Genomic DNA, 23671 nt, shown 5'->3' on the forward strand with positions numbered 1-23671 from the left:
GAGATAACATGCCTTTGAAATGTCAGAGTAATCTCCTTTTCCAGACCCCTCAGGGCACACGCACCACAGCAGAGCGTGTGAAGACCAGAAAACCTCTCATTGTTATCTTGTTCCCAAACACCATCTGTGTGTGCTGTTAATGTTAATGTTGATTGTTAACTCTTCTGTGCCCACCGCTATAAAAGAAGTATGTATCTCTCTGTTTTACTCTTTATCCAGTTCCAGGGATTTCTCCACTTTGCTTTCTCCCATCCCCTTTATTTACCACCAGTGGATTTCACATAACCCTCTTTATAACACCTCCTTTGATTGTAATGCATAAAATAATCTGAAAAATGGCCATTCTCCAGAGCATTTTCTCAATTTGTTGAAATTTTGCTTCCCAGCAATTGTTGTCAGCTGTGCTCAGATAAGCTCATAAAAATTCTCTACAGGTTTTGACTTTTTAAAATTATATTTTATTGTTTATGTTGCTACAGTTGTCCTAATTTTTCTACCTTTGTCCCCTTACCCCCCAGACCCTGCACTCCCTCACACAATCCCCACACCATTGTCCATGCCCATGGGTCATGCATATGAGTTCTTTGGCTACTCTATTTGCTACGCTGTACTTTACATCCCCATGGCTATATGTAACTACCAATTTGTACTTCTTAATCCCTTCATCTTTCTCACCCATCTCCCTGACCTCCCTCCCATCTGGCAAGCATCAAGACATTCTCCATATCTATGATTATGTTTCTGTTCTGCTTGTTTGTTTATTTTGTTTTTTGGATTCAACTGTTGATAGATATGTATTTATTACCATTTTATTGTTCATATTTTTTATCTTCTTCTTAAAGAAGACTTTTTAACATTTCATATAATACTGGTTTGGTGATGAAGAACTCCTTTAGCCTTTTCTTGTCTGAGAAGCTTTTTATCTGTCCTTCGATGCTAAATGACAGCTTTGCTGGATAAAGTAATCTTGGTTGTAGGTCCTTGCTTTTCATCATTTTGAATAATTCTTGACAATTCTTTCTAGCCTGTGAAGTTTCTTTTGAGAATGCAACTGACAGTCTTATGGGAGCTCCCTTGTAGGTAACTAACTGCTTTTCACTTGCTGCTTTTAAGATTCTCTTTTTTATCTTTAACCTTTGGCATTTTAATTATGATGTATCTTGGTGTGGGTCTCTTTGGGTTCATCTTGTTTGGGACTCCCTGTGCTTCCTGGACCTGTATGTCTATTTCCTTCACCAACTTAGGGAAGTTTTCTGTCATTATCTTTTCAAACAAGTTTCCAGTTTCTTGCTCTCTTTTCTCCTGGCACCCCCATGATGAGAATGTTGGTATGCTTGAAGTTTTCCCAGAGGTTCCTTATACTATCCTCATTTTAATTCTTTTTTCTTCTTGCTGTTTTGATTGGTTGTGTTTTGATTCCTTATGTTCCAAATTGCTGATATTATTCATGGCTTTATTCACTCTATTATTGATTCCCTGTAAATTGTTCTTTATTTCAATTAGTGTATCCTTTGTTTCTGACTGGATCTTTTTTATGCTGTTGAGATCCTCACTAAGTTCCTTGAGCATCATTATAACCAGTGTTTTGAACTCTGCATCTGATTGACTGCTTATCTCCATTTTGTTTAATTTTTTTTTTTCTGGAGTTTTGATCTGTCCTTTCATTTCGGCTATGTTTCTTTGTCTCCTCATTTTGGCAACCTCCCTGTGTTTGTTTCTATGTATTAGGTAGAGCTACTACATCTCCCAGGCTTGACAGAGTGGCCTAATATAGTAGGTGTTCTCTAGGGCCCAGCGGCATGGCTTCCCCTGTTATCCAAGGCTGGTACTCAAGGTGCACTCACCATGTGGGCTGTGTATGGTTTAAATGTTTCCTACATGGACTCTTCACTGCCTGCTCTCCAGGAACAGATCCTGCTCCACCTTGCCCCTGCACAGCACTAGGCTCCACTGGGGCCCCAAGCCAGCTCTCCCATCTCAGCAATTAGTCCAGAATGGCCACATGACCCAACCTAGGCCAATCCTTCCTAGAAGAGCAGGAAGGATCCCTTTGACTTTAGGTCCTAACAGCAGAAGTGTCAGAATCTGGGGTTGCCAGGAGCCCCATTTCCCACCATGGGGAGAAAGCCTGGCTCCTGTCAGTTGTTTCATCAAGTAGAGACCAGGGAAGGGGGGGAAGGAGAGAGGGTCTTAATGGGCCTGAAACCCTAGTCCCTGTAGTCCCTAAAGCTGCCTGTCCCACAGCTCTTGTAGGACTCTGTGGGTGCTGTCAGGACTTAAGATCACCTCTTTGGTTTAAGCTAATGTGAGTTGGGTCTCTGTCACTTGCAAACACAGATCCCTGACAAACAATCACCTCTGCCTAATGCCTAACACTGGGGAGCCCACTGAGGTAGGGCAGTATCTGGCTTTGAACAAATAAGTAAATGATAGCCCAGACTGGGGGCTGAGGCCACCTGAAGGGGCTCCAGAAAGCCTATCCCACCCTACCAGAATGTATAGACTTGCTCACACCAACCAAGAGGTATATAAAGAGAAGCTGAGCAATAGAATGCTCAATGGAAGTGCTCAGACAGGAGGGTTTCTCTAAAAGATGTGTGAACAAGTGAAGCATATGGCCCATGGGAGTTTTGTCTTTCTCAGACTGCTCACCATCAACCATCCCAACCCTAGGTCTTCTCTCCACACCCCCACTCCCCAGCCAGAACCTGGCAAGAGAGAGGTGGTACTGAGGCTAACTCTTAGGGAGGGGAGGAAAAAGGAGGAAGACTCATTATTTAGTTGCTTAGGACAGTCACACAGCCAGAATCCGGGGTTTGTCCTGACTGAGGCTGCCACCCCTCTAGCTCCAGGAGCAGGATGGAGCCTGTAAACTAGATGGGCAGTCGGATGCCCTTCCATCTAAGAAAAGGGCTCTCGACCTGGGAGCAAGTCCAAGCCTAGCACTCAGAGAATAAAAATTCGTACTTCCATGGAAACTATGTATTGTCCACAGTGCACCTCTCAGCCTCACTTGAATCTGATTCTAGGAAACTTGTTTACAACTGAGAGCACTGTAGATAAGTAACAGCAATGCAGAATTCTTGTCTATAGACATGCAAGTTTTGTCTTCCTTTCCACTCTGTGAAAATGCCAATGCTGCCTCTATTTGCACATTCATTTCAACATTCCTGATCTATAAATGTTTCTGTTCTTTGGTTCTCTTTGAATAGGTTATAACTCTCTCTGCTTCCCTCATTAATTAGTGATTCAGGAAAAATCTTCAACACACATCATTTTTATTTTCTTTTTATTTTAGGCTCTTCAGCTCCAGCTTTGGACCCAGACTCCCAGCACCAGAGGGCCTCCTTAACCTCTTCCCCTCTCCTTCTCCTCCTCCTCTTCCACCTGCTGGCTCCTGGGGCCAACCTGGCTCTCCCACTAATGGGATTAGTACTCAGCTGTGTGGTCAGCTGTGTGGTCTTAGGTTGAACCAGTTATTTATAGAATGTGGGTGGGTGGTCCAGTGCTCAGTGAGGTGGATGAGTTTCTAACATAGTCATCCTCCCTCTCTCCCTCTCTCTCTTTCTCAAACAGCCCCACATGGTAGTCTTTGCTCTTTGAGTCCCAAACCACATGCTCCGTAAGGGATAGAAGAATTAATAACCAAACAAAGAGGTGGCGGGAACAGACTTTCTGGCAGCTCCTCTCCTCCCTGGGGCTCCTGTAATTGGAGCTGATTTCTACCCCTGCCTTTTTCCTAATGCTGGCATTTCAGATGGAACTCTGCTCTCTTCCCCTTTTCCCATCTCAGTGGATACTGGCCCCCTCCTCCTCCCATAGACACTGTTAGCTTCCACATGTACTGTTCACTCATCAGGTGTTGGGCACTCTGCTGTGTGTGGTTGGGGTTCAGAAAAGTAGAAGAAAAGTCCCCACCCTCAAGGACCTCACTTTCAGAGACTTAGACAAAGCACTGCTTATACACATACACATTAAGACAAATATATGACTAGAATGATGGAACACATAACTTGAGTACTCACTGTGTGCCAAGAGCGTACTAAATACTTTATACATATTTAACCTTCACAAAAAAACCCAACAGCAGATAGTATTATGAAAATATGGCATCTCTCAGACGTTAAATATTGTAGCTGACACAAACTGAGGTATATGGCTATCCCAGAACAAGTTCTCCAATGGCCATTCTATGTCTAGTCCCTCTCTTCATTTGAAAAATTCTATTTCCTTCTCCAGCATACAGTGATTGGTCCAAATGGGTAATCATGTGACCCAAAATTAGACCAATCAGAGTCCTGCCCTGGGAATTTTTACCTGGGAACTGGAGAGGAAACTTCTTTTGTCTTTGGCCACAGAGCTATGGAGATAGGAGTCAGCCTGATGTCATTAAAGGCCAGAATCTGTCACATACTAAAGTTAGAGAGAACTAGGATATCATAGAGAGAAGGGAACATAAACCTCTAGTATCAATTACACTTACAACCAGCTCCATCATGTCCCTCCCACAGTTTGGCCCATGAGCAAGCCAATAAATTACCCTGTTTATCTAGTTTGAGTTAGTTTTCCATCATTTACTACCTACAGAGTCCTAGACAAGGCAGGTCTCTTGTGCAAGGTCACACAGCTAACAAGGGGCTGGCTGCATGCCCTCCTAGCAGTCACCTCGCCTACCATGTGGCCAGATTATGGACCTCAGCCAGCACAGCAATGTTGTGCTGTTTTATTATCCTACAAATGTTTCCAGGGGTCTGGCATGATCACGAGGTTGACACTTCTCATCAACTGTTGAGTTCCCAGAAGTGTGTTACCAGTTTCCTCATGAGAGTCATATCATTATTATCCCCAACTACTTTTGAGAGCTTATGCTATGGAAGGTACCATGCTGTGTGCTGTTTAATGTCCCGAAACCTTGCATGGTGAGTATTGTTAATGCTGTTTTAAGAGCAGGGAAAGTGACTCTCGAGAATTTGCCCCAAGGTCAAAAGAGTCAGACAGTGTGACCCCGAAGCCCATGCTCTTCGCCAATTCACTAACGTTCTCTCTGTGCAGCACTGTGGTCGGCTGCACGTCTGTCACGGCCTCCAAGAACCGCCCACGTTAGACTGAGTGTGAGGTGATTCTATCCCAGCCCTGGCTCACCTGCAGTCATCTTTCGGTCTGCATGAGAATGCAGCTAGCCAACTTACTCACGGGCCTCAGGTCAAAGGGCCCTAATCTTAAGGCCAGTAGAGGCCCACACAGGGGCTGGAGCCTTTGGCTTTTGAAAAAGGCCCCGCTTGAATTCTTTGGGACCCACCATGTGTATGGACCTTCCTTCTCGGCTCCTGTGTTCTAGATGAATGTCTATGATGAGCCGTGAGCTGTCACCTGCAGACTTGGAGGTGAAGCCCCTGCCCTGTTGTCTCCTATGGACATGGCATTTGCCCACTCGCTGCCCTGCTTGCCTCCTCCTAACCAGACTCCACGGTGCCTCAGCATGAGGACCCAGGCCTGACCCCAGCGTGCCACCTCCCTGCCTAGCTGCATAGGAGAGAACCTGGGGTCCTGCCCACTTTCCCCAGCATCTGGCGTGGCCAGCACAGTTTCTACCATAGGTCCCACTTTCACCTACACCAGTTCTCATCCTTCCCAGGATCACAGCCACACGCGTATCTGACAGGCCTTGTGCCGGAAGAGAAACAGTGTGGGGCCCACCTCTGACGCATTCACCCTCCTCCCCTTCCTGGTCTCTGTCGTCTCTGCCGCTTTAGCGCAGCGGTGCCCAGCTCTAAGGTGCTCGCAGGCCACATGCGGTGCGCAGACAGATTCTGTTCAGCATTCACAATGGTTTTTCATGTTAACACTTAGCAATTAGAAGTTTCACTTAGATAAATGGATTTAAATTTTTCCATAAGAGGTTTTTAAAAAGCACTGAAAACAACTGCATTTCTGACTTTTCTTGAAATGCCTTTCTGTGACCCGCACGTCTCCATGAGAGCCACCAGCAGCAGCTAAGCAGCCACCACCCACCTAGGAAATGGCACAGCTCCCTGCTTCACCAGCCTTAAATTTGTCTGTGACCCTCATTTTCCTTGCTTGTCAGGTCTCTGTGAACACCCAAAGTCCACACTGGGAGCCTGAGCCCACCCCCCACCCACCCCCGGCAGGCTGAGAGCACCTAGCCAGGATCCCTGGCTGGCACTGCACATTTTCTCTGGATGAGAAGTCTCAGGCAAGTACTAGTCACTCCTGACCTAGACTCTGAATGTGTCCAAGCCCAGAACCCACTGTCCAAATGCTGAAGCTTGCCAGGGACTAGCGTGTGTACAGCTGAGGTCAGGCTGGGGTGGATGCCAGGCCAACTCAGGCCCATTTCACCACAGAACCCGCTGTCCAGCTGGACCAAGGAGCAAAGAGAGACTCCCCAAGTCCACCCAGAAAACACAAGCCTGAGACAAACAGTGCATACAGGTTATTCCAGTGGTCCCACCCGACCCCCGGCCCAGCCCCCCAGTCCCAAGGCTCAGGGACACTCACAATGTTCATGAGAGTGAGGACATAGTTCTGCACATGCTCCCTGCCGTGGAAGCGCACCACTGAGTCGTCCACTGCCAGCAGTACCTCGATGCTGTAGCTGCCCGGCTTGGCATGTCGCCGCTTCCGCTCCACTTCTCCCAGCTGGCCCCCCACCAGGCCCAGCAGGTTGGGAAGGTCGCCTGGGCCAAAGGCTAGAACAGGATGAGAAGAGACCAAAGTCAAATCCACATAAGGGGCTGCACTATGACACTGCCTATCACCCCACCCCTGCCCCTGTCACATGTGCCCTTCTCCCTGCTTCTGTAAACCCACAGAGCATGAGGGTTTGTTCCATACCAGGTCACTCATGAACAGGAGCCCTTTTCTGGGCACAGGGCACAGCTGCCTTTGAGGCGACGAGTAGCAGAGAAGGGAGAACAGACCTGGGTTCCAGTTCCTCCTGGTTGCCATCTCACCACGTGTCTTGGTCAAGCCCTGCCCCTTCACTTCTCTGGACCTCCATCTCCCTCCCCGTGACATGAACATGGATGAACCTTGATCTCCTGCCCCAAAACTTGCTATGAAAATCAAAGGTGGCAGTGGGCGGAAACATCTTGATAAAGAAAAACCTGTAATGTTCCTGTGGCCGATGCATGACATTTCAGGCATCCCTGTAGCACGCCCCAAGCCTCTCAAAACCCAATCACTGCCAGTGACCCAAAGTCTCACCACTACAGCTTTGGCCTTTTGGCTAAAAAAAAAATGTAGCCCTGGCTGGCGTAGCTCAGTGGATTGAGCGCGGGCTGGGAACCAAAGTGTCCCAGGTTCGATTCCCAGCCAGGGTACATGCCTGGGTTGCAGGCCATAACCCCCAGCAACCGCACATTGATGTCTCTCTCTCTCTCTCTCTCTCTCTCTCTCTCTCCCCCTCCCTTCCTTCCCTAAAAATAAATAAATAAAATCTTTAAAAAATGTTTATATAACTAGGATTCATTAATTTATATAATGTAATCTAGGAGTTGCCACTTTTTCTGCAAATAGTAAATATTTTAGGCTTTGTGAATCATACAGCCTCTGTCTCAGCTATTCAATTCGGCTATTGAAGCACAAAAGTAGCCACAGATAATGCATAAACAAATATGTGTTTCTGTATTCCAGTTTTGTGTTCTAAAACTTTATTGACAAAAACAAGTGGTGGGCCATTTTTGGTCCATAGGCCTTACTTCTACCCAACCTAATCTACCCAATCTAACCTAATCTAATCCAGTCCTTACAACTCTATTAGTTTATTGTTCCCATTATACAGGTGAACAAACTGAGGTTCATAGTACCTTGTCCAGGGCTATCTGGATCCAAAGACCATGCTCTCTAACATCACTATGCATACTGCTACTTATAAAGGCAATACCTTCAACAGTTATCAGTCATTGACACCATAGTCTGAATGAAGACTGAAGAAACATTTGTTGGGGCAGTGGAATGAGGGTACATGAGGACACTACAGGGAAACAAACCTAAGAGAGCTGGAGAGAAGCCTGGGGTCTCTCAAGAAAGCTTCAAAGTCTTAACTTTTAATGCCTTTCCTGCCCTCCCGCCCTGAAGTTCTGATAATTGTTCTACTGATTTCTAAGAACATTCATTCTATCTACAGTTATTTGAGAACCTCACCGAGAGTGGGCCGGGACTAAGGCTGTAAAGATGCCACCACTAAAATCCTAGAATGTATCCAAGGATGCAGCTACAGGAGGGGCCCCAATACTTAAAAGTGGATGGTGGGTAGGTGATGTGCAGGTAACAGGTAAGATGCCAGACTGCGGTAACACAGTAATGTCAAGGGCTGAGTAGGACTGCCTGGCAAAGGCTTTCACACCAAGTGCCAAAGCAGGACGGGGGTGTTAAGGGGGGCTTCTGGAGGAGAGCACATCTAAGCTGGGCCGACGGGAAGGAGGACAACCTGCTGGAGCATAGGGAGCAGAGGGAACGGTCCCTGTGAAACCCATTTGAGCAACTTTGTGAAGACACCATCCACGGTGTGGGTGATCCTTGGGGACGAGTCGTAAGATACCTTCGCAGAGACCCAAGTTCTGCCTCTAAGCCTCTGCTGACAGGTTCTTGAGGAACTGAAATCCAAGGACAGGGCCATCGGAACCACAGGACTCAGTGCTACTGTCTATCTATTTCCCCTGTGGTTAGGGAGCTACAGTGCAAAGGGAAAAAAGCACCAGACTTAAGGACTGAAAAAAAATGTGTGGCCACTGGCCTACTGTGGAAACCAGAAAAGAACGGCTGGCCCCTGGGCAATCACGGCTTGGCAAGCAGGGTCAAGTCCGGGTCACTCTCACCTGCCCCCGAGGACCATGTGTCCCTCTTCGCAGGCTACACTGCACGAGAGCACCTGGCAGCCCTGGGGCCCGGGCCTGACAGTGTGCACAGCAACCCACAGACAAACTGCTGGGAGAGAGGAGGGGGGCCCCCAGGAGGAGAGGAGAAGAAGGGACGAGGGCTCTCTCCGTGGAGTGGGGAGAACCTGCAGCGGTACCTGGAGGTTCATGAACTACAAGAGAAATGTGGATCTTGACCTTCACAGCTCTCCCTGCCCAGTCTGTCAAAGGGAGGCTCAGAGAGGTTGCCTGACTCATCCCAGGTCACACAGCAAGTTGACGGCAGAAGCCCAGAATGTAAACTCAGATCTGCCCCTCTCCCACTATCACTCCCCATCAGGGACCAGCCGATACCCCCCTCAGCAAAAACAGAGAGGGGAGTTGGGGAGGGCCTGCTGGCGTCAGCCATCGACTCCGGAGATGTTCCACCCACACCCTCTTCTGTGTGTCTCTCACCCTTCAGGCCAAAACAGGTGACCCTCGAAATGTGGGGAGATGGGGGCAGCAGGACACTGGGAGGCTTTCAGTGAGCCCACCCAGGCAGCCTCAAGAGAATGTAAAATGACGCAGCTGCTTTGAAAAACAGTTTGGCAGGTCCCCAGGAAGTTAAACACAGAACTGTCATAGGACCCAGAAATTCCACTCCTAGGTATACACCGAAAAGAATCGAAAACATGTGTTCCACCAAAACTCGTCCACAAACGTTCACAGCAGCACAATCATAAAGAAAAACACAGAGACAACCCAAAGGCCTATCAGCAGGTGGATGAACAAACCGTGCCGCATCCACGCAGTGGAGCATCACCCCACCACAGAGGACTGAAGTGCCGAGACTGGCTCCGACACGGAGGGAGTGTGTGTGCTAAACAAAAGGAGCCAGTCCCAGGAGGCCACATACCCTGTCCTTCCATTTACACGAGACGTGCAGAACGGGCAAACGTACAGAGACAGAAGGTGGACTAGTGACTGATTGCCAGGGCATCGGGCCAGAGGGAGACGGGAGTGACTGCTAGTGAACGGGTACAGAGGTTTTTATGGGAATTATGGAAATGTTCTGGAATTCGATAGTGGTGATGGTTACTCAACATTGTGAATATAGTAAGAAACCATGGAATTGTACACTTTAATTAAAATGGTTAAAATGGTGGATTTCATTTCAATTAAACATACACACACACACACACACACACACACACACACACACACACACACAGCAGCCCTGGGCCCCAGCCTGGCCAGCTGCCCTGGCGTCGGGCAGCCCCGGCCTCAGGCAGCCCCAGCTCTGGCCTGGGAGCTGGAACTCTGGCCACAGGCGCACATGGCCCATTGGCATTCAGGAAGGAAGTGGAGGGTGGGAAGAGGTGACAGAGAGCAGGACCATGGGTTACGGAAGGAAAGGGTAGTGCTAGGAGTATGGGAACGCCTGTCCAGGGCACACCCTGCCAGGCCAAGGCAGGGTCCACAGGGAAGCCCCCGGGGGCCTGCAGTGAGGCCCAGCTCACACCTGGAGGTCCAGCCAAGGGAGTCTGTACCCAGGACTTGGAGTGGTTTGGATTTCCCACCAGAGTCCTTGAGAGAGAATCACTTAACTCTTCTTTGGAGCCCATCAAGGGTGTGGGGGATGCTGAGTATGTGACTGTGGGGGGATGTGAGTGGGTGAGTGTCAGTGTGTGGGATGTGTGACTGTGTGGAGGGGTGTGAGTGGGTATTAGCGTGTGTGAATGAGTATGAGTGAATGTGTAAGCTGTGTGACTGAGTGTGAGTGGGTGAGGTATGACTGGTGTGTGTTGCATGTGAATGAGCGAGTGTGTACAGGTGAGTGTGTGAGAATGGGGGGTGCATGCATGCACTCCTCGGGAAGTAGCAGCCAAGGCCATACCCTGATGGGGACAGACAAAGATGGGGGAAGGTGCTCAGCTGGGGGAGATTCCCCCAAGGCCTGTTTCCTGTGGCTAAGCAGGTGCTGACCAGCTGGCCCGGGCCTCTGAGGTGTTTCTCTGTGTGCCAAGAACCAAACCCAAAGACTTGAGGTAAAACCTTTCATCTTCATGAAGAATAGTAAATGGAAGACAGGCGAACCCACAAACGCTTCTCCACACACTGGGCTCAGACCCACTGCTGGTCTGAAACACAGAGTGAGTAAGAGTCACAGGTTTCCAAGAAAGTCTTCCGTCGCCCCTTGTCTTTCCAAGGAAGAACTCCGACGGGCCCAGGGCAAGGCATGGCCACAGGCAGCCTGACGAGAGGGAGTCACACCAGAGTCCTGGCCGGAACTGCAACTCCGCCAGCTCAGTGGTCTGAGCTTCCCAGCCACAGACAGTAACAGGTCACGGGGTTGGTTCCAGCCTCAGACCCATGAGCAGGACTTCCCCAGGGTCTCTCCCCAAAAGGGATTTATGCGTTTTTGATTCAGAACTGCCTTCAAATAAAATGGAGCCTAATGAGCCTTGCCGTCCTTACCTGCCGTGATTGAGGGAATGGTGCAGGTCCCCACCCTGCCCCTGCAATCCTCCCCAGCCCCCAAGGCTCCGCCCAGCCCCCTGCCCCCCACCCCACACCACAGGCCCACAGAGCCCTCCTCCTCTGGGCTAGTGCAGTGCTGCGGCTCTGCTTATGAGCAACATGGAGAGCAGCTGGAGCTTCAAAGGAGGCACTGTATGTAGGGACAACCGGTCTTCAAGCATTCCTTCATGCTATGCTCAACCCCTCCAGGGCCCTGGCTGGAGGGTGTGGTTGCTCATGGCGGGCTTCCACCCAGGGCCTTCTCACGTCCTTTTGGCAAAAGCCTTCATGACCAGGCTAACTGGGACTATGAAGCTGGCCATGGGCCTGGGACCAGCATGTATGGCATCTATTGCTTCACTCGCTCACCCTTGGGTCCTGAGTGCTATGCTGGTCACCAGGGTGCAGGGATGCCTCTGCTCACAGGGGATCTCACCCTGCCATGTCAGTAGTCAGCCTCATAACTGACTAGTAGTCATTAAGCACCTACTGTGTGCCAAGCTCCACTATCACTAATCCATACAATCTCAGAGGTAAACAACAATCCCTCCCACTTTACAGATTAGCAAATGAGGCTCAGAGGTGGTAAGTAACTTGCTAGGGTCACACACTAGACAGCACTGGAGACAGGGTTTTAAAATGGTCTAGTAGACACCAAGCCGACCCCGATGCCCTGACACAGGGCAGGTTCCTTAGAAGTGTTCTAAGAACTTCCTTCCTGTGGCTCCCAGAGGTTGAGTTGAGCATTAGGGGAAAGAGCTAACTGCAGCCGTTCCGCCTGCTACTTGGGCAGAGAAACAGCCTTGCAGAGCAACGCTGTAGTCCCAGGTTCCATTGTTCGGGGGCTCAGGTAGCTCCTCTGGCCCCCAGCTGCAGCCAGTCGTAGTTGCCTCTAAAAACCCCGGGCACAGTAGGTACAGTAGGTCTGCATGGCCCAGTCCCACATTACAGATGAGAAGACTCCGGCCAGGCATTGAGGGGTTTAAGGCCTGCAGTTACCTGAAGACTCCGAGAAGGTATGGGCAGAGGCAGAGCTTGGGGGCCCTGCCCACAGCTTACCTTCGTTGTGGAGGTCCCCTCCGGGCTCCGCCCACTCCTGCTGGACGACTTCCCGGCGGTACACCACGTGTGTCCTCCCACTCGCCTCCTTGTCCTGCTGCCCCCGCTCCAGGGGCTCAATGAAGTAGTCGGTGACATCTGTACGGATGAGGCCAGCCTGAACCGGGGACGCAGCAAGCAGAAGGGGGAGATAGAAGAGTCATGAATACATGGCACAGTACAAGTGAGTATTAGTGAATGCACACATATGTGACCACGTGCGTGTGACCACAGGTAGGCAGGCTGTTCTCCCGGGGTCCTGGGGAGCTCTGGCATCCCGCAGGCCACTGGGAGGGGTCAAAGGAGCTGTGTGAGGGAGCCCATGCCAGTTTCAGGAACAGCAGACCCACTTTCACTGTGCTGTGCACTCGTGGGGTGCTACACACACTTCATGTAAACAACAGGTTCCGGTGCTTAAAGGGGGGCCACTGCCATGAGGATGAGGGACATGCACACACCCCAGGGCACTGCACTGCACCCCAAAGCACTGCCACCATCACGGGGGGTTGCTTTTGCCTGCAGGCAGAGGAGAAACCCTATTGGTAAGCCTCCACTATCTCGAAGGTGGGAGCTGGCCCCCGCTCCAGCACAAAGTGCTATTATTTCAGACTTAAGGCACGTGTGCACGCCGGCCAGGGAAAGCAGCTGTTCGCTGGCTGTAACAAGCCGGGGGATCGTGCCCCGGGAGCATGTGCTCTGGTTTTAATCTAATTTTTGTCTGCATCAAAATAGTCTCTTTAAAAAAATCAGGTATTGGCCTTGGAAATAAAAACATATAGCCTTAGCCAAGCCCAGCCCATGTGTTATGAGGCCCCAGTGGAGGCAATAATCCCCGGGACACTGAACCTATGACTAGGTGTGTGTGAATGTGTGTGAATGTGTGTGAATGTGCGTAGCTGCGCAGCCCTCCCCCACCCCACCCCCAACCCACGGGTCCGCCTGGTAAGAGGGGTAAGACCTGCCCTCCTCCCACAGTGCCTGGAAAATGAAAGGCAATCCTTAACAAATATATGTTTGTTGAATTCCCTCTCTCCTTCAACAAATATCTATTGAGTGCCTACTGCATACCCACACTGCTTCGGGTGCTGGGAGTACAGCTGTGAGCACAAAGAAGCGAATGGAGAGACCATTTTTATAAATGTGCTGGGCCCTCCCCATCCAAGGAGGAGTGCCTTTTTTCCAAGCAGCCACTTTATGAACCTGAAACCCACCAGTTTCCCCAGTTTTCCCGCCTCAGCCTGCTTGAGGTTGCTTCTTAGGGATCCCCTGTGAGACCTACAGAGCACACCCTACGGGGCCTCCCAGCAGCGGCCAGTCCTTTCCATGCCCCTTCCAGCTGGAGCTCTGGGTCCGACAGAAAACCCCACTTTGGATCAAAACCAAGGTGGCAGCCCCCTGTGTCTCACAAGCTGACCCAATCAGGAGGCCAAACATGTTCTAGGGAAAAAGAGTGGCATTATACCAGAATAAGAGTAGGGCTTCCCAGGTAACCATCTTGTAAGGCAACACTCAGTTGTCTACAAAAGTTCCAGTCTGCTTATTAAAATGTCAACAACAAACCTTACATTGTGCGTACTTCCTTTCATTCAAAGCAATTTTACTTTTTTGCCTTGGCACCTGCTATGTGCCAAGGGCAGGAAGAAACAGATCATAAATAAAGCCCAGCTTTCGGCTGTGAGCTGCTCATCACCTGGAGGGAAGGGCCCGCAGAGGAGCAGAATGTGGCCACGTGTTGGGCTCAGTGCTGTGGTGGGCGGGTCTGACTGAAGGGTGGGTATCCAACAGGCTCTCAGGGGCAAGGGGAAGACATTCAACTTGAACCCTCTTGGTCCCAAGTGGAGTTTATTGGCCCCATGACAGACTATGGCAGGGCAGGCACTCGGCTCCCTCTCCACCCTCCTCTCAGCACCCTCTGCAGCAGCTCTGTTCTCCCAGACAAGGCTACGTAGCCCACTCTTGTGGACACATCTCCAGCCTGCCACCAGAGACAAGGAGGCTCTCTTTCTATAGCCCGACCTGCAACAGCCCAAGGGAAACTGTGGTTGGCCCAGCCTGAGTCGCATGGTCACCCTGGGACTCACAGTCCCTGCTACACCCCCATGGCCGGCAGAAAGGTGATGACTACATCAGAGAGGAGAAGCTGTTGGGGGCGGGCAGAAGAAGCCCACCTGAGCTAGAAAGGGTATGTCAGGTAGGGGCCTGGGCAAGGGGACGGAAGCATGAAGGCAGTGTGAGCACCCGGGAGGCATCCAAGCTCACGGGCAGAGGCTGAGCCGGAACGTGGACAGCATGTCCTGGCCAAAGGGCCTCTGCCACAGCAGCCCAGCAGAATCCCCGAAGGAAGGCTGTCTTCCAGGGAACACGGGGCCATGGGGCAGAAGGGCCCAGGGCATTCCTCGCAAACCTCCTGCAGCTCTGTGGCCACGGGGCTTGTGACAGGACTCTCAGCCCAGCCCCGCACCCATCCCATCCCTCCTGCTGTACCCTGCTCTGATACCCAGGGGGATCGTTCTGCTCTGTTCAAGGCCAAGCAAAGCAAGAGACCCTCACAGCACCACTCAGAAGGCCTGCACTTCATCCAGGCTGAAGTCTACAAACCCAGGCTTGCCGGGCACTGCAGCCTTTGCTGCCCTCCAGAAGCAGGCTGGCAGTAGACTTCTCCAGGCCAGGGAGCAGAAGACCCCATTCAGCCACCCCTGCACACTGGGCCATGTGGCATGGCCCTCCCCCGTTCTGAGACTTGGTTAACCAACTACACAAGAAGGATTCTTCTGGGATTCCCAGAAGAATTCTGCCTCACCACCCAGATCTGGTGGCTTGATTTGGCCACCAGATCTCAATGCCTCATATGATGGTGGCAGGTTCCAGAATGATCCACACAGCCCTAGGCTGGGTCGCAAGGCACTGCCTTCCAGCCCACCCCTGCCTGCCCACAAGCCTGGGCCACACCAGCCTTTCAAGATCGTCACACCTGCCTCGGTTTGGGGCTTCAAAACCTCAACAACATCGCCAGTTAGGGCACCTCTAACTTTCGTTTGGATGTCTCTAGTGATAGAGAACTCCCTCGCTCAATATACAATCTTTTCTGTGTGAGGATACTTACAATGTTTTCCTTAGCTGAAGCATACTTACCTACATGCTACCCTTTACAAAGAGTGTGTCATAATAACAGGATCTGCCACTTATACTTATAGATCTTATTGAGTCTTTACAGCAATCCTATGAAATAGCCACAAATATTAGACCCATTTCATGGATAAGGAAACAGAGGCTCAGGATAGCTAAGTAACTTGTCCAAAGTCACCTAGCAAGTAAGTGACAGGCCTAGAACAAGAGCCCAGCTCCATGTGGCTCTTAACCACTAGGCTGCATCACCTCAGGCCATCCTTGGGCCCTGCTTCTGCCCTTCAGGGCCCCTTGGACTGAAGAAACTTTTCTGTCATAGTCCCATTTGCAAATCCCTGGGCCTCTGTCTGGTCTGACCTTGCAAAGCAAGCAAGATATTCCACCTCTGGGCAAAACAAACACACACACACAAACGAAAAACACGGCTGTCCTGGAAGCCAGTCCTCCACCCACCCTGGTGGGAGATGGGGAGAGGTTTCAGCCATCAGCACTCACAGGAACAGAGCCCTTCCACTCCCCAGGCAGAGCAACCCCAGCAGGAAAGGGTTCTCACCCGCACGCCACCCTCATCACACCCTCAGCGTCCCACCCTCAGCACTCCTCTGCCCGAGTGGAGTCCAGCTCCACACTGCCCACTGGCCTCTCCCCAGGCAAGAGTGAAATAATCTGTTTTCCCCACCCTGCTTTAACTGTTTAGGGCTAAGACAACCCTGGACAATATGCAACCTGGATAATAAGTTTCAAGGCCCTCTGTGCCTGGGGGTTCCAGCAGCCCCCACCCCAGGATCAAAGGCAGAACTTCCCCAGCAATTTTCCTTGTCCATTTTGTGCATCGTGTCCAGTCCTGACAGGCAGTTCTTGCCCAGGCCTGGGTGCCCCTCAGCCTCGGAGGGAATGGGCAGGCAGGCCCAGACACCAGATCAGGACGCAGGCTGGGCCAGCCCCTCCCACGAAGCCCTCAGTTTCCCATCCATGACACGAGGGGTTGGCCCGCGATCCCCTCCAGCTCTGCCCTGGCCAGGAAACTGGGCCCCGCGCAGGGCAGACAGCCTGGCAGAGGGAGCTTTCTGGCTCTCTGCCTCCCTGCCAAATTACTCCCGCCTCTCGATTTATGAGATGTTTATGTTTCTGAAAAGTGGTGGCTAATTTTAAAGCTCTAAAATCAACTCAGCTTTCTGTATAAGAAGTAAAGGGGGGTGAGATTAGTTCTACTTAGTTGGAAAAGAAATGTCAACCATATCTGTTTTTACCCATATTTTATTCTTTTGGAAATATAATAAATAAGTAGAAAATACATGTTAGAAAGTTTCTTTTCTTTATGCAATAAAAACAAAATAAAACAAAAATAGCTGGTCACAACCAATTGAGTCCATGTACTAGTCAGACACTCAGGCTATTTTTCTGAATGGAAACTCCAATGGGCAGGCTAGCCCCTCAGCCAAGCTGAAGACCCTTTAATGTAACTGTTTTTTGAGGGGCCTTTTCTAGGAGGTGACTGGCTGATGGGGGAGGCCTGTTTGATATCACCGTGACATTGTTTTAGTTGCAAAGGTGACACCTTCTGCTGCCTCTTCATGCAGAGGCCCCAGGCCAAGCCAGTTGAGGTTTTCCAGGCCTGCTTCCCCTCAGGGGAGCCCCCAACTCCAGAGTGTAATTCCAGGGAGTGAAGGACACTTGTCGGGGTCACAAGAGAGCTGCATGCTGGCTTAGAAACCACCCTGTGCCCTGTCCCTGGCCGTGACTGAGCAAGTTCAGTTGTCAGCAGTAGCCATCATCAGGGTGAGGTCCCAAATATTTTAGCGGATAACTGGAGCCATAGTATTTTGGAATTAGCCTGCATGCATGTAAACAAACACATTTATTCTAAAATTGCATGTACTTGCATGTAAATTGGGAGGCAAGGGTACAGGGCCAGGAAAGAGAGGTCCCAGGAAGGCATCCCCAAGGACAGGAATGCACATCCTTAGACAGTGCAAAAGCCCAGACTCGGGCAAGGGCAGGTCTCCATCGGTGCTGAGTCCAATGCAGAGATAATAGGCAAGGACCCAGCCCGGGGTCCAGACGGGGCAAGCGGCTTGGCTCTGGGATGGGGGATCCTGAACCCACATTTGCACCCTCGGACTCGCCAGCTCCGTTGAATGCCAGGAAGAAGCATTTCAAGACGGCAGCTCCAGCAGAGCCAGGTCTCCTCTCCTTGTCTTTCCAAGGCTGGCCTACGGGGCGCCTCCCAGAAGACAAAGGAGCAGGGCAGGCCTCCTCCCACCCAACCATCCCACCACCTCCCAAGGAGAGCGTCTTCTTGGGCCCGAACTTGTTCTGGAAATTCCATTACGAGAGTTTTACTGCCTGCTGTGCTGTCTCAGGTTCTAGGCTTCCAGCAAATTCAGCTTGAAACTGTTCCACTGTAGGAAATGAAAGAAAACCCAGCAAGTGGCATCTGTGGTGAGGCACAGAACTGGGAGTGGAGTGAGAATCAGAAATGGCTTCCACCAGGTTCTCCCCGAACCCAGCAACCTGCTTCTACGCCAGCCACTGCCAGCCACGCTCCCTCCCTGACTCCCCGACTCCCTCCCAGGACCATATCACCCACTCCCACCACAGCACCCTTGACCTCAGCAGTCTCCTTCCCTCCTGCCTCTGCCCTGCTCACTTACCCCTCCAGCGTGCTGGCTCCACTACTGTTAAACTTCATCGGGACCTCCAACGTGTGACCCCACCACTTTATCACTGTCATTCCCTGGCCCCCCACCAAGTCCTCACACCCCTTCTCACCACCTGGGACTTCCTGGTCTAGGATCATAATTCCCCTGTAAACATATATAACTCTCCCCTCCCCTTCCCCTCCCCCTCCATCCTACTTTCCCAGAGGAGCCGCTGCCCTGGTTCAACCCACCAGCCACACACTCCATGTCCACACACTGATGGAGAAAACACACATGGGGCCCACTGGTATCCCTCGAAACCAGCGGTCACAACTCTCACGTGAGCGTGCTGCTGGCCAGGGATTCTGCCGCGCCTCCCTGTTCTGTCCACATTCCAGCTCTCCCAGTGGCTTAGACTCCCAGCACTGCCCCACCCTCACCCTCTCCTGTTTTCAAGGAGGAAGCAGACACCACCAGGAGGGCTCTCCCCTGTCCTCGCACCACCCCGTGCTCAGGATCGCCTCCCTTTCACCTCTTTGAGGACCTGGCTCTGGCAGTCAGTAGGCTCTTTCTGGCATCGCCACGCTTGCTCCCTCTCCTGATTGTTCTCATCGACACACAGGTGCACCCAGGGACCTCCCATCTGGGAAACTCCCTCCCTCGCTCCCTCCCAGCCCAGTGCAGCTATTGCCGGTCTCTGCTTTCCTCCCAGGCAGAAAGAGGTATCTACACTCACTGCCTCCACCTCCAGGTCTCATGCCTCCCCTCTACCCATCCCACAGGGCCTTCTGGAGCCACCACTTCCTGAAAACTGCTCTCATCCGGGCCACTTGTGACCTCATGTGCCCAGAGCCAGCCATCAATTCTTTGTCCTGGTCTCACTCAGCTCCACCAGCCACACATGCCCCCTGGAAATTCCCCCTGATCCCGTGGCTTTAAGTACCGCATGTGTGCTTTTCAGAGAGCTCCCCAATTACATCTCCAGCCCTGACCCCTCCCAGAATACACGTAGGACTGTCTCACAGCCTTCTCGATAGAGACCCCGGCCTCTGCTGGGCACACCAAACTTTGAAGCAGACGTAAAAGCAGTTTGGAGATACCTCAAAAATTAAAATGGATCTGCCTTTTGACCAGGTATCCTGCTTCTGGGAACATCTCCGAAGGAACCCAAAACACTAATTTGAAAGAACATAAGCAGCCCTATGTTCAGTGCAGCATTATATACAATCACCAGGATATGGAAGCAGCCCAAGTGTCCATTAATAGATGAGTGGATAAAACAACTACAGGATATTTACACAGTGGAATACTACTTAGCCATAAGAAAAGAAGAAAATTTTACCTTTTTGATGGTATAGATAGACCTGGACAATGCTATGCTAAGTGAAATAAGCCAGTCAGGGAAAGACAAATGCCATACGATTTCACTCATATGTGGAATCTAATGAACAAAGTGAACTAACAAGGCAAAAGGGGACAGACTCATAGACAGCAGGATGACAGATAGTGGGGGGTGGGGAAGGGTAGTGGGTGGAGGGATTGAGCAGAAAGGAAAAAGGATTCATGGACATGGACAATAGCATGGCAATTGCTGAGGGGAGAGGAGTATTAGGAGACTAAAGGGTAAAGGGAAAAAATACAATAAAGATTAAATAAAATACAAAACACAAATAAAAGCAGACCTTTTCCTCCCTAGCCGTCCTCATCCAAGAAAATGGCACCATAATGTTCCTGGACACTCAAGCTAAAAATCAAGAGGAGTGGTGGGTCCAGAGATTGGGTGTTTTCAAATCCTTCCCCCATCTCTCCCACCATCCATCATTCTGTCAATGTCAGGTCAGCTGAAAGCCACACCCTACATAATCTGCAGGTTCTAGAACCTCTGATGGGTCATTCTAGGCCACTGTCTCTGAGTCACGACAGGTAGGAGGGAGCCAGCTCCACCCACACACCCCCACACCCTGGGACCACCACTCCTGCCAGAACTCGCCGAGGTGGCCCAGATCCTTTCTACCCTCAGCATGCCCTTATGCCTTCAGGAAGCACCTACTGCAAGATGGACATGAGGGGGCTGGGCGTGCACATAAGGTTGTGAAAGGCCAGCCTCTGCCCTTCCGATAAGGGCCTTGTATCTAGAACATATAAAGAACTCATACAACTCAATAATAAAAAGACAAACAACCCCATTTAAAAATAAAAAAAGAGTCTAAGTAAACATTTCTCCAAGGAATACGTACAAATGACCAATAAGCATGTGAAAATGGGCTTGACATCGTCTGTCGTTAGGGAAATGCAAGTCAAAACCACAGTGAGACATCCCTCCATACCCACTAGGAGGGCTGGAATCAACCAGTCAGATAGTAAGTGTTGCCAAGGATGTGGAGAAACTGGAACCCTGTACACTGCTGTTGGGAATGTAAAGTGATGCAGCCACTTTAGAAAACAGTCTGGCAGTTCCTCGAATATTAAACAGAGCTACCATATGGCCCAGGAACTCCACTCCTTGGTATATACTCAAAAGCAATGAAAACATATGCCCACACAAAAACTATACAAATGTTCACTGCAGCACTACTCACAAGAGCCAAAAAGTAGAAACAACCCAAATGTCCATCAACTGATGAGTGGATTAAACAAAATGTGGTGTATCACACAATGAAATATTATTCACCCATTAAAGGAATGAAGGGACTTGTCTGGTCAAGATGGCAGCATAGGCAGACACTACTCACCTCCTCACACAACCACATCAAAATTACAACTACCGTATAGAACCACCATCACTCAGGAATGTCAGAAATCAAGCTGAATGAAGTCTGACAACTACAAAATTGAGTAGAATAGAAGTCTGACAACTGCGGAATTAAAGAAACCACATCCATCCAGGCTGGTAGGAAGGGCGCCAGTGCAGAACAGGCTGGTCCAACACCCACACAGATAAAAATTCAGGAGGGATATCTCGGGAGCAAGGAATCCCAGACCCACACCAGGCCCCCCAGTTCAGGATTCCGGTAGCAGGGAGATAAGTCCCCACAACTTTTGGCTGCAAAATTCAGCAGGGATTCAGTTCATGGAAAAAACTGCTAGAGCCCCAAGCAGTTCCTCTTGGGGAACCCACACACGGACTCATCTACTCAGATTCACTCCCTCTGAGCTCCAGCACTGGGGTAGAAGCTTGAAAGGCACCAGTGGCATACTGGGAGAAACTGAAGTGTCTGGCATCAAGGCGAGCAGAGACCATTGTCCCTTTTCTAAACCTTCCCCACACAGAGCCAGTTGGCTGGTGTCATATCTGAGACTCCATCAACAGGGCTAACACTGTGTGACCAGCCTTGGAGATCCTCAGAGGCTCTGCCCCACCCAATTTCCAGCCCACCCAAGCTGCTTTTCCATATGAATGACTGATCTTGGCTCCTAAATCCTATCAAATAAGCAACAGCTGGCTTCAGTGAGCCCTAGTGGCAGCCACATTAGATTCACAACTTGGCTCCCCTCAGAATCTCTAAGCCCAGCACTAGTAGCAGCCACCTCACATTGCTTTACAGCTCAGGCATGGTGCCCTGGGCAAAACACAGGTAGGGGCTGACTTTGGCCTGCACCACCCAGGAACCTCCAAGGCCAGCACGCCCCGTGGACAGCTACAGACCATGTCAGAACACCACCACGCTGCCCCTGTACAGCTGATCCTCCACAGACTGTGGAGGTTGGTGGTCAGTGATCATAGCCAGTCCTTGCAGCTGACTGGCCTAGATAAATCCCTCCCATTGACCTGCCAACAGAAATCAAGGCTCAATTACGAGAAGAGAGTATACTTGGCCAACATGAAAGGTGTACCTCAAGTACTCAACTTGGGTGACAGGGGAGGCTGTGTCACTGGACCCTGCAGGACATCTGCTACATTAGGCCACACTACCAAGACACTGAGTCAAAGCAGCCCTACCTAATACATAGAAACAAACACAGGGAGGCCGCCAAAATGAGAAGACAAAGAAACATGGCCCAAATGAAAGAACAGATCAAAACTCCAGAAAAAAAGCTAAATGAAATGGAGATAAGCAATCTATCAGATGGAGAGTTCAAAAGACTGTTTATAAGGATGCTCAAGGAACTTAGTGAGGACCTCAGCAGCATAAAACAGACCCAGGAAGAAAGAAAGGATACAGTAATTGAAATAAAGAACAATTTACAGGCAAACAACAGTAGAACGGATGAAACCAAGAGTCAAATCAATGATTTGGGACATAAGGAAGCAAAAAACAACCATGCAGAACAACAAGAAGAAAAAAGAATCCAAAAAAATGAGGACAGTATAAACAGTCTCTGGGACAACTTCAAGAGGTCCAACATTCTCATTATAGAAGTGCTAGAAAAAGAGAAAGAGCAAGAAATTGCAAATCTATCTGAAAAAATAAAGAAAGAAAACTTCCTTAACTTGGTGAAGGAAATAGACAGGTAAGTCCAGGGTGCAGAGAGAGTCCCAATTATGATAGATGCAAAGAGGCCCACTCCAAAGCACATCATAATTAAAATGCCAATGACAGAAACTCTTAAAATCAGCAAAAGAAAAGAAGTTAGTTACCAGATGGTTGCCAGATGGGAGGGGGCAGGGGAGAATGGGTGTAGAGGTGAGGGGATTAAGTACGAACAGGTAGTTACAGAATAGCCATGGGGATGTAAAGTACAGCATAGGAAATGGAGTAGCCAAAGAACTTAAACGCATGACCCATGGACATGAACAATGTCAGGGGGATTTCTTGAGGGAGTGGGGGCACCAGGTGGAGGAGGGCAAAGGGAGAGATCAGGACAACTATAATAGCATAATCAATAAAATATAATTTAAAAATAAAAATGAAAAGACAACGAGGCCTTGAAAATAAAAATAAAAAAGAAATGAAGTACTGGCACATGCTATAACATGGTGAATCTTGAAAACATTATGCAAATGAAAAAAGCCAATCACCAAAAGCCACATATTAGACGATTCCATGTATATGAAATGTCCAGAATAGGGGGAAATCTACAGAGACAGAAAGTAGATTAGCAGTTGCTGGGGGCTGGGGGCTGTTCTGTTCAAGGCCAAGCAAAGCAAGAGACCCTCACAGCACAAGTCAGAAGGCCCGTGTGCTTTATCCAGGCCAAAGTCACACAAACCAGGCTCACCGAGGGCTGCAGCCTTTGCTGGGGGTGACAGTAAAAGGGTACAGGGCTTCTTTCTGAGAACGTGGAAATGTTCTAAAATTGTGTGTGGTCATAATTACCCCACTCTGTGCATATGATAACAACCCACTGATTTTTAAATGGGCAAACTGCATGGCATATGAATTATATCTCAACAGAGCTATGAGAAAAAGACACACATGCAGGGAGATGGCACATGTGCACAAAGATGACACACTCACAGAAATAGCACACACACAGTGACAA

The 23671-nt window shown here is 50.0% G+C and overlaps 1 protein-coding gene across 3 annotated transcripts in view; it reads right to left on the reverse strand.

The window, feature by feature from the left end:
- ADAMTS14 (ADAM metallopeptidase with thrombospondin type 1 motif 14) overlaps positions 1-23671 on the reverse strand; it is an 88913-nt gene that overhangs the window by 47467 nt on the left and 17775 nt on the right. For all 3 annotated transcript variants that reach the window (XM_045842434.1, XM_045842433.1, XM_045842435.1), the window contains exons 3-4: positions 12441-12597; positions 6520-6710 (exon numbers count right to left, since the gene is read on the reverse strand). In XM_045842434.1, the coding sequence (XP_045698390.1) occupies positions 6520-6710; positions 12441-12597 (348 nt within the window). The remainder of the gene's footprint in view (positions 1-6519; positions 6711-12440; positions 12598-23671) is intronic.

Source organism: Phyllostomus hastatus, unplaced genomic scaffold (assembly GCF_019186645.2).
Source record: "Phyllostomus hastatus isolate PE091 unplaced genomic scaffold, TTU_PhHast_1.1 phas_contig_38, whole genome shotgun sequence".
Taxonomy (NCBI): domain Eukaryota; kingdom Metazoa; phylum Chordata; class Mammalia; order Chiroptera; family Phyllostomidae; genus Phyllostomus; species Phyllostomus hastatus.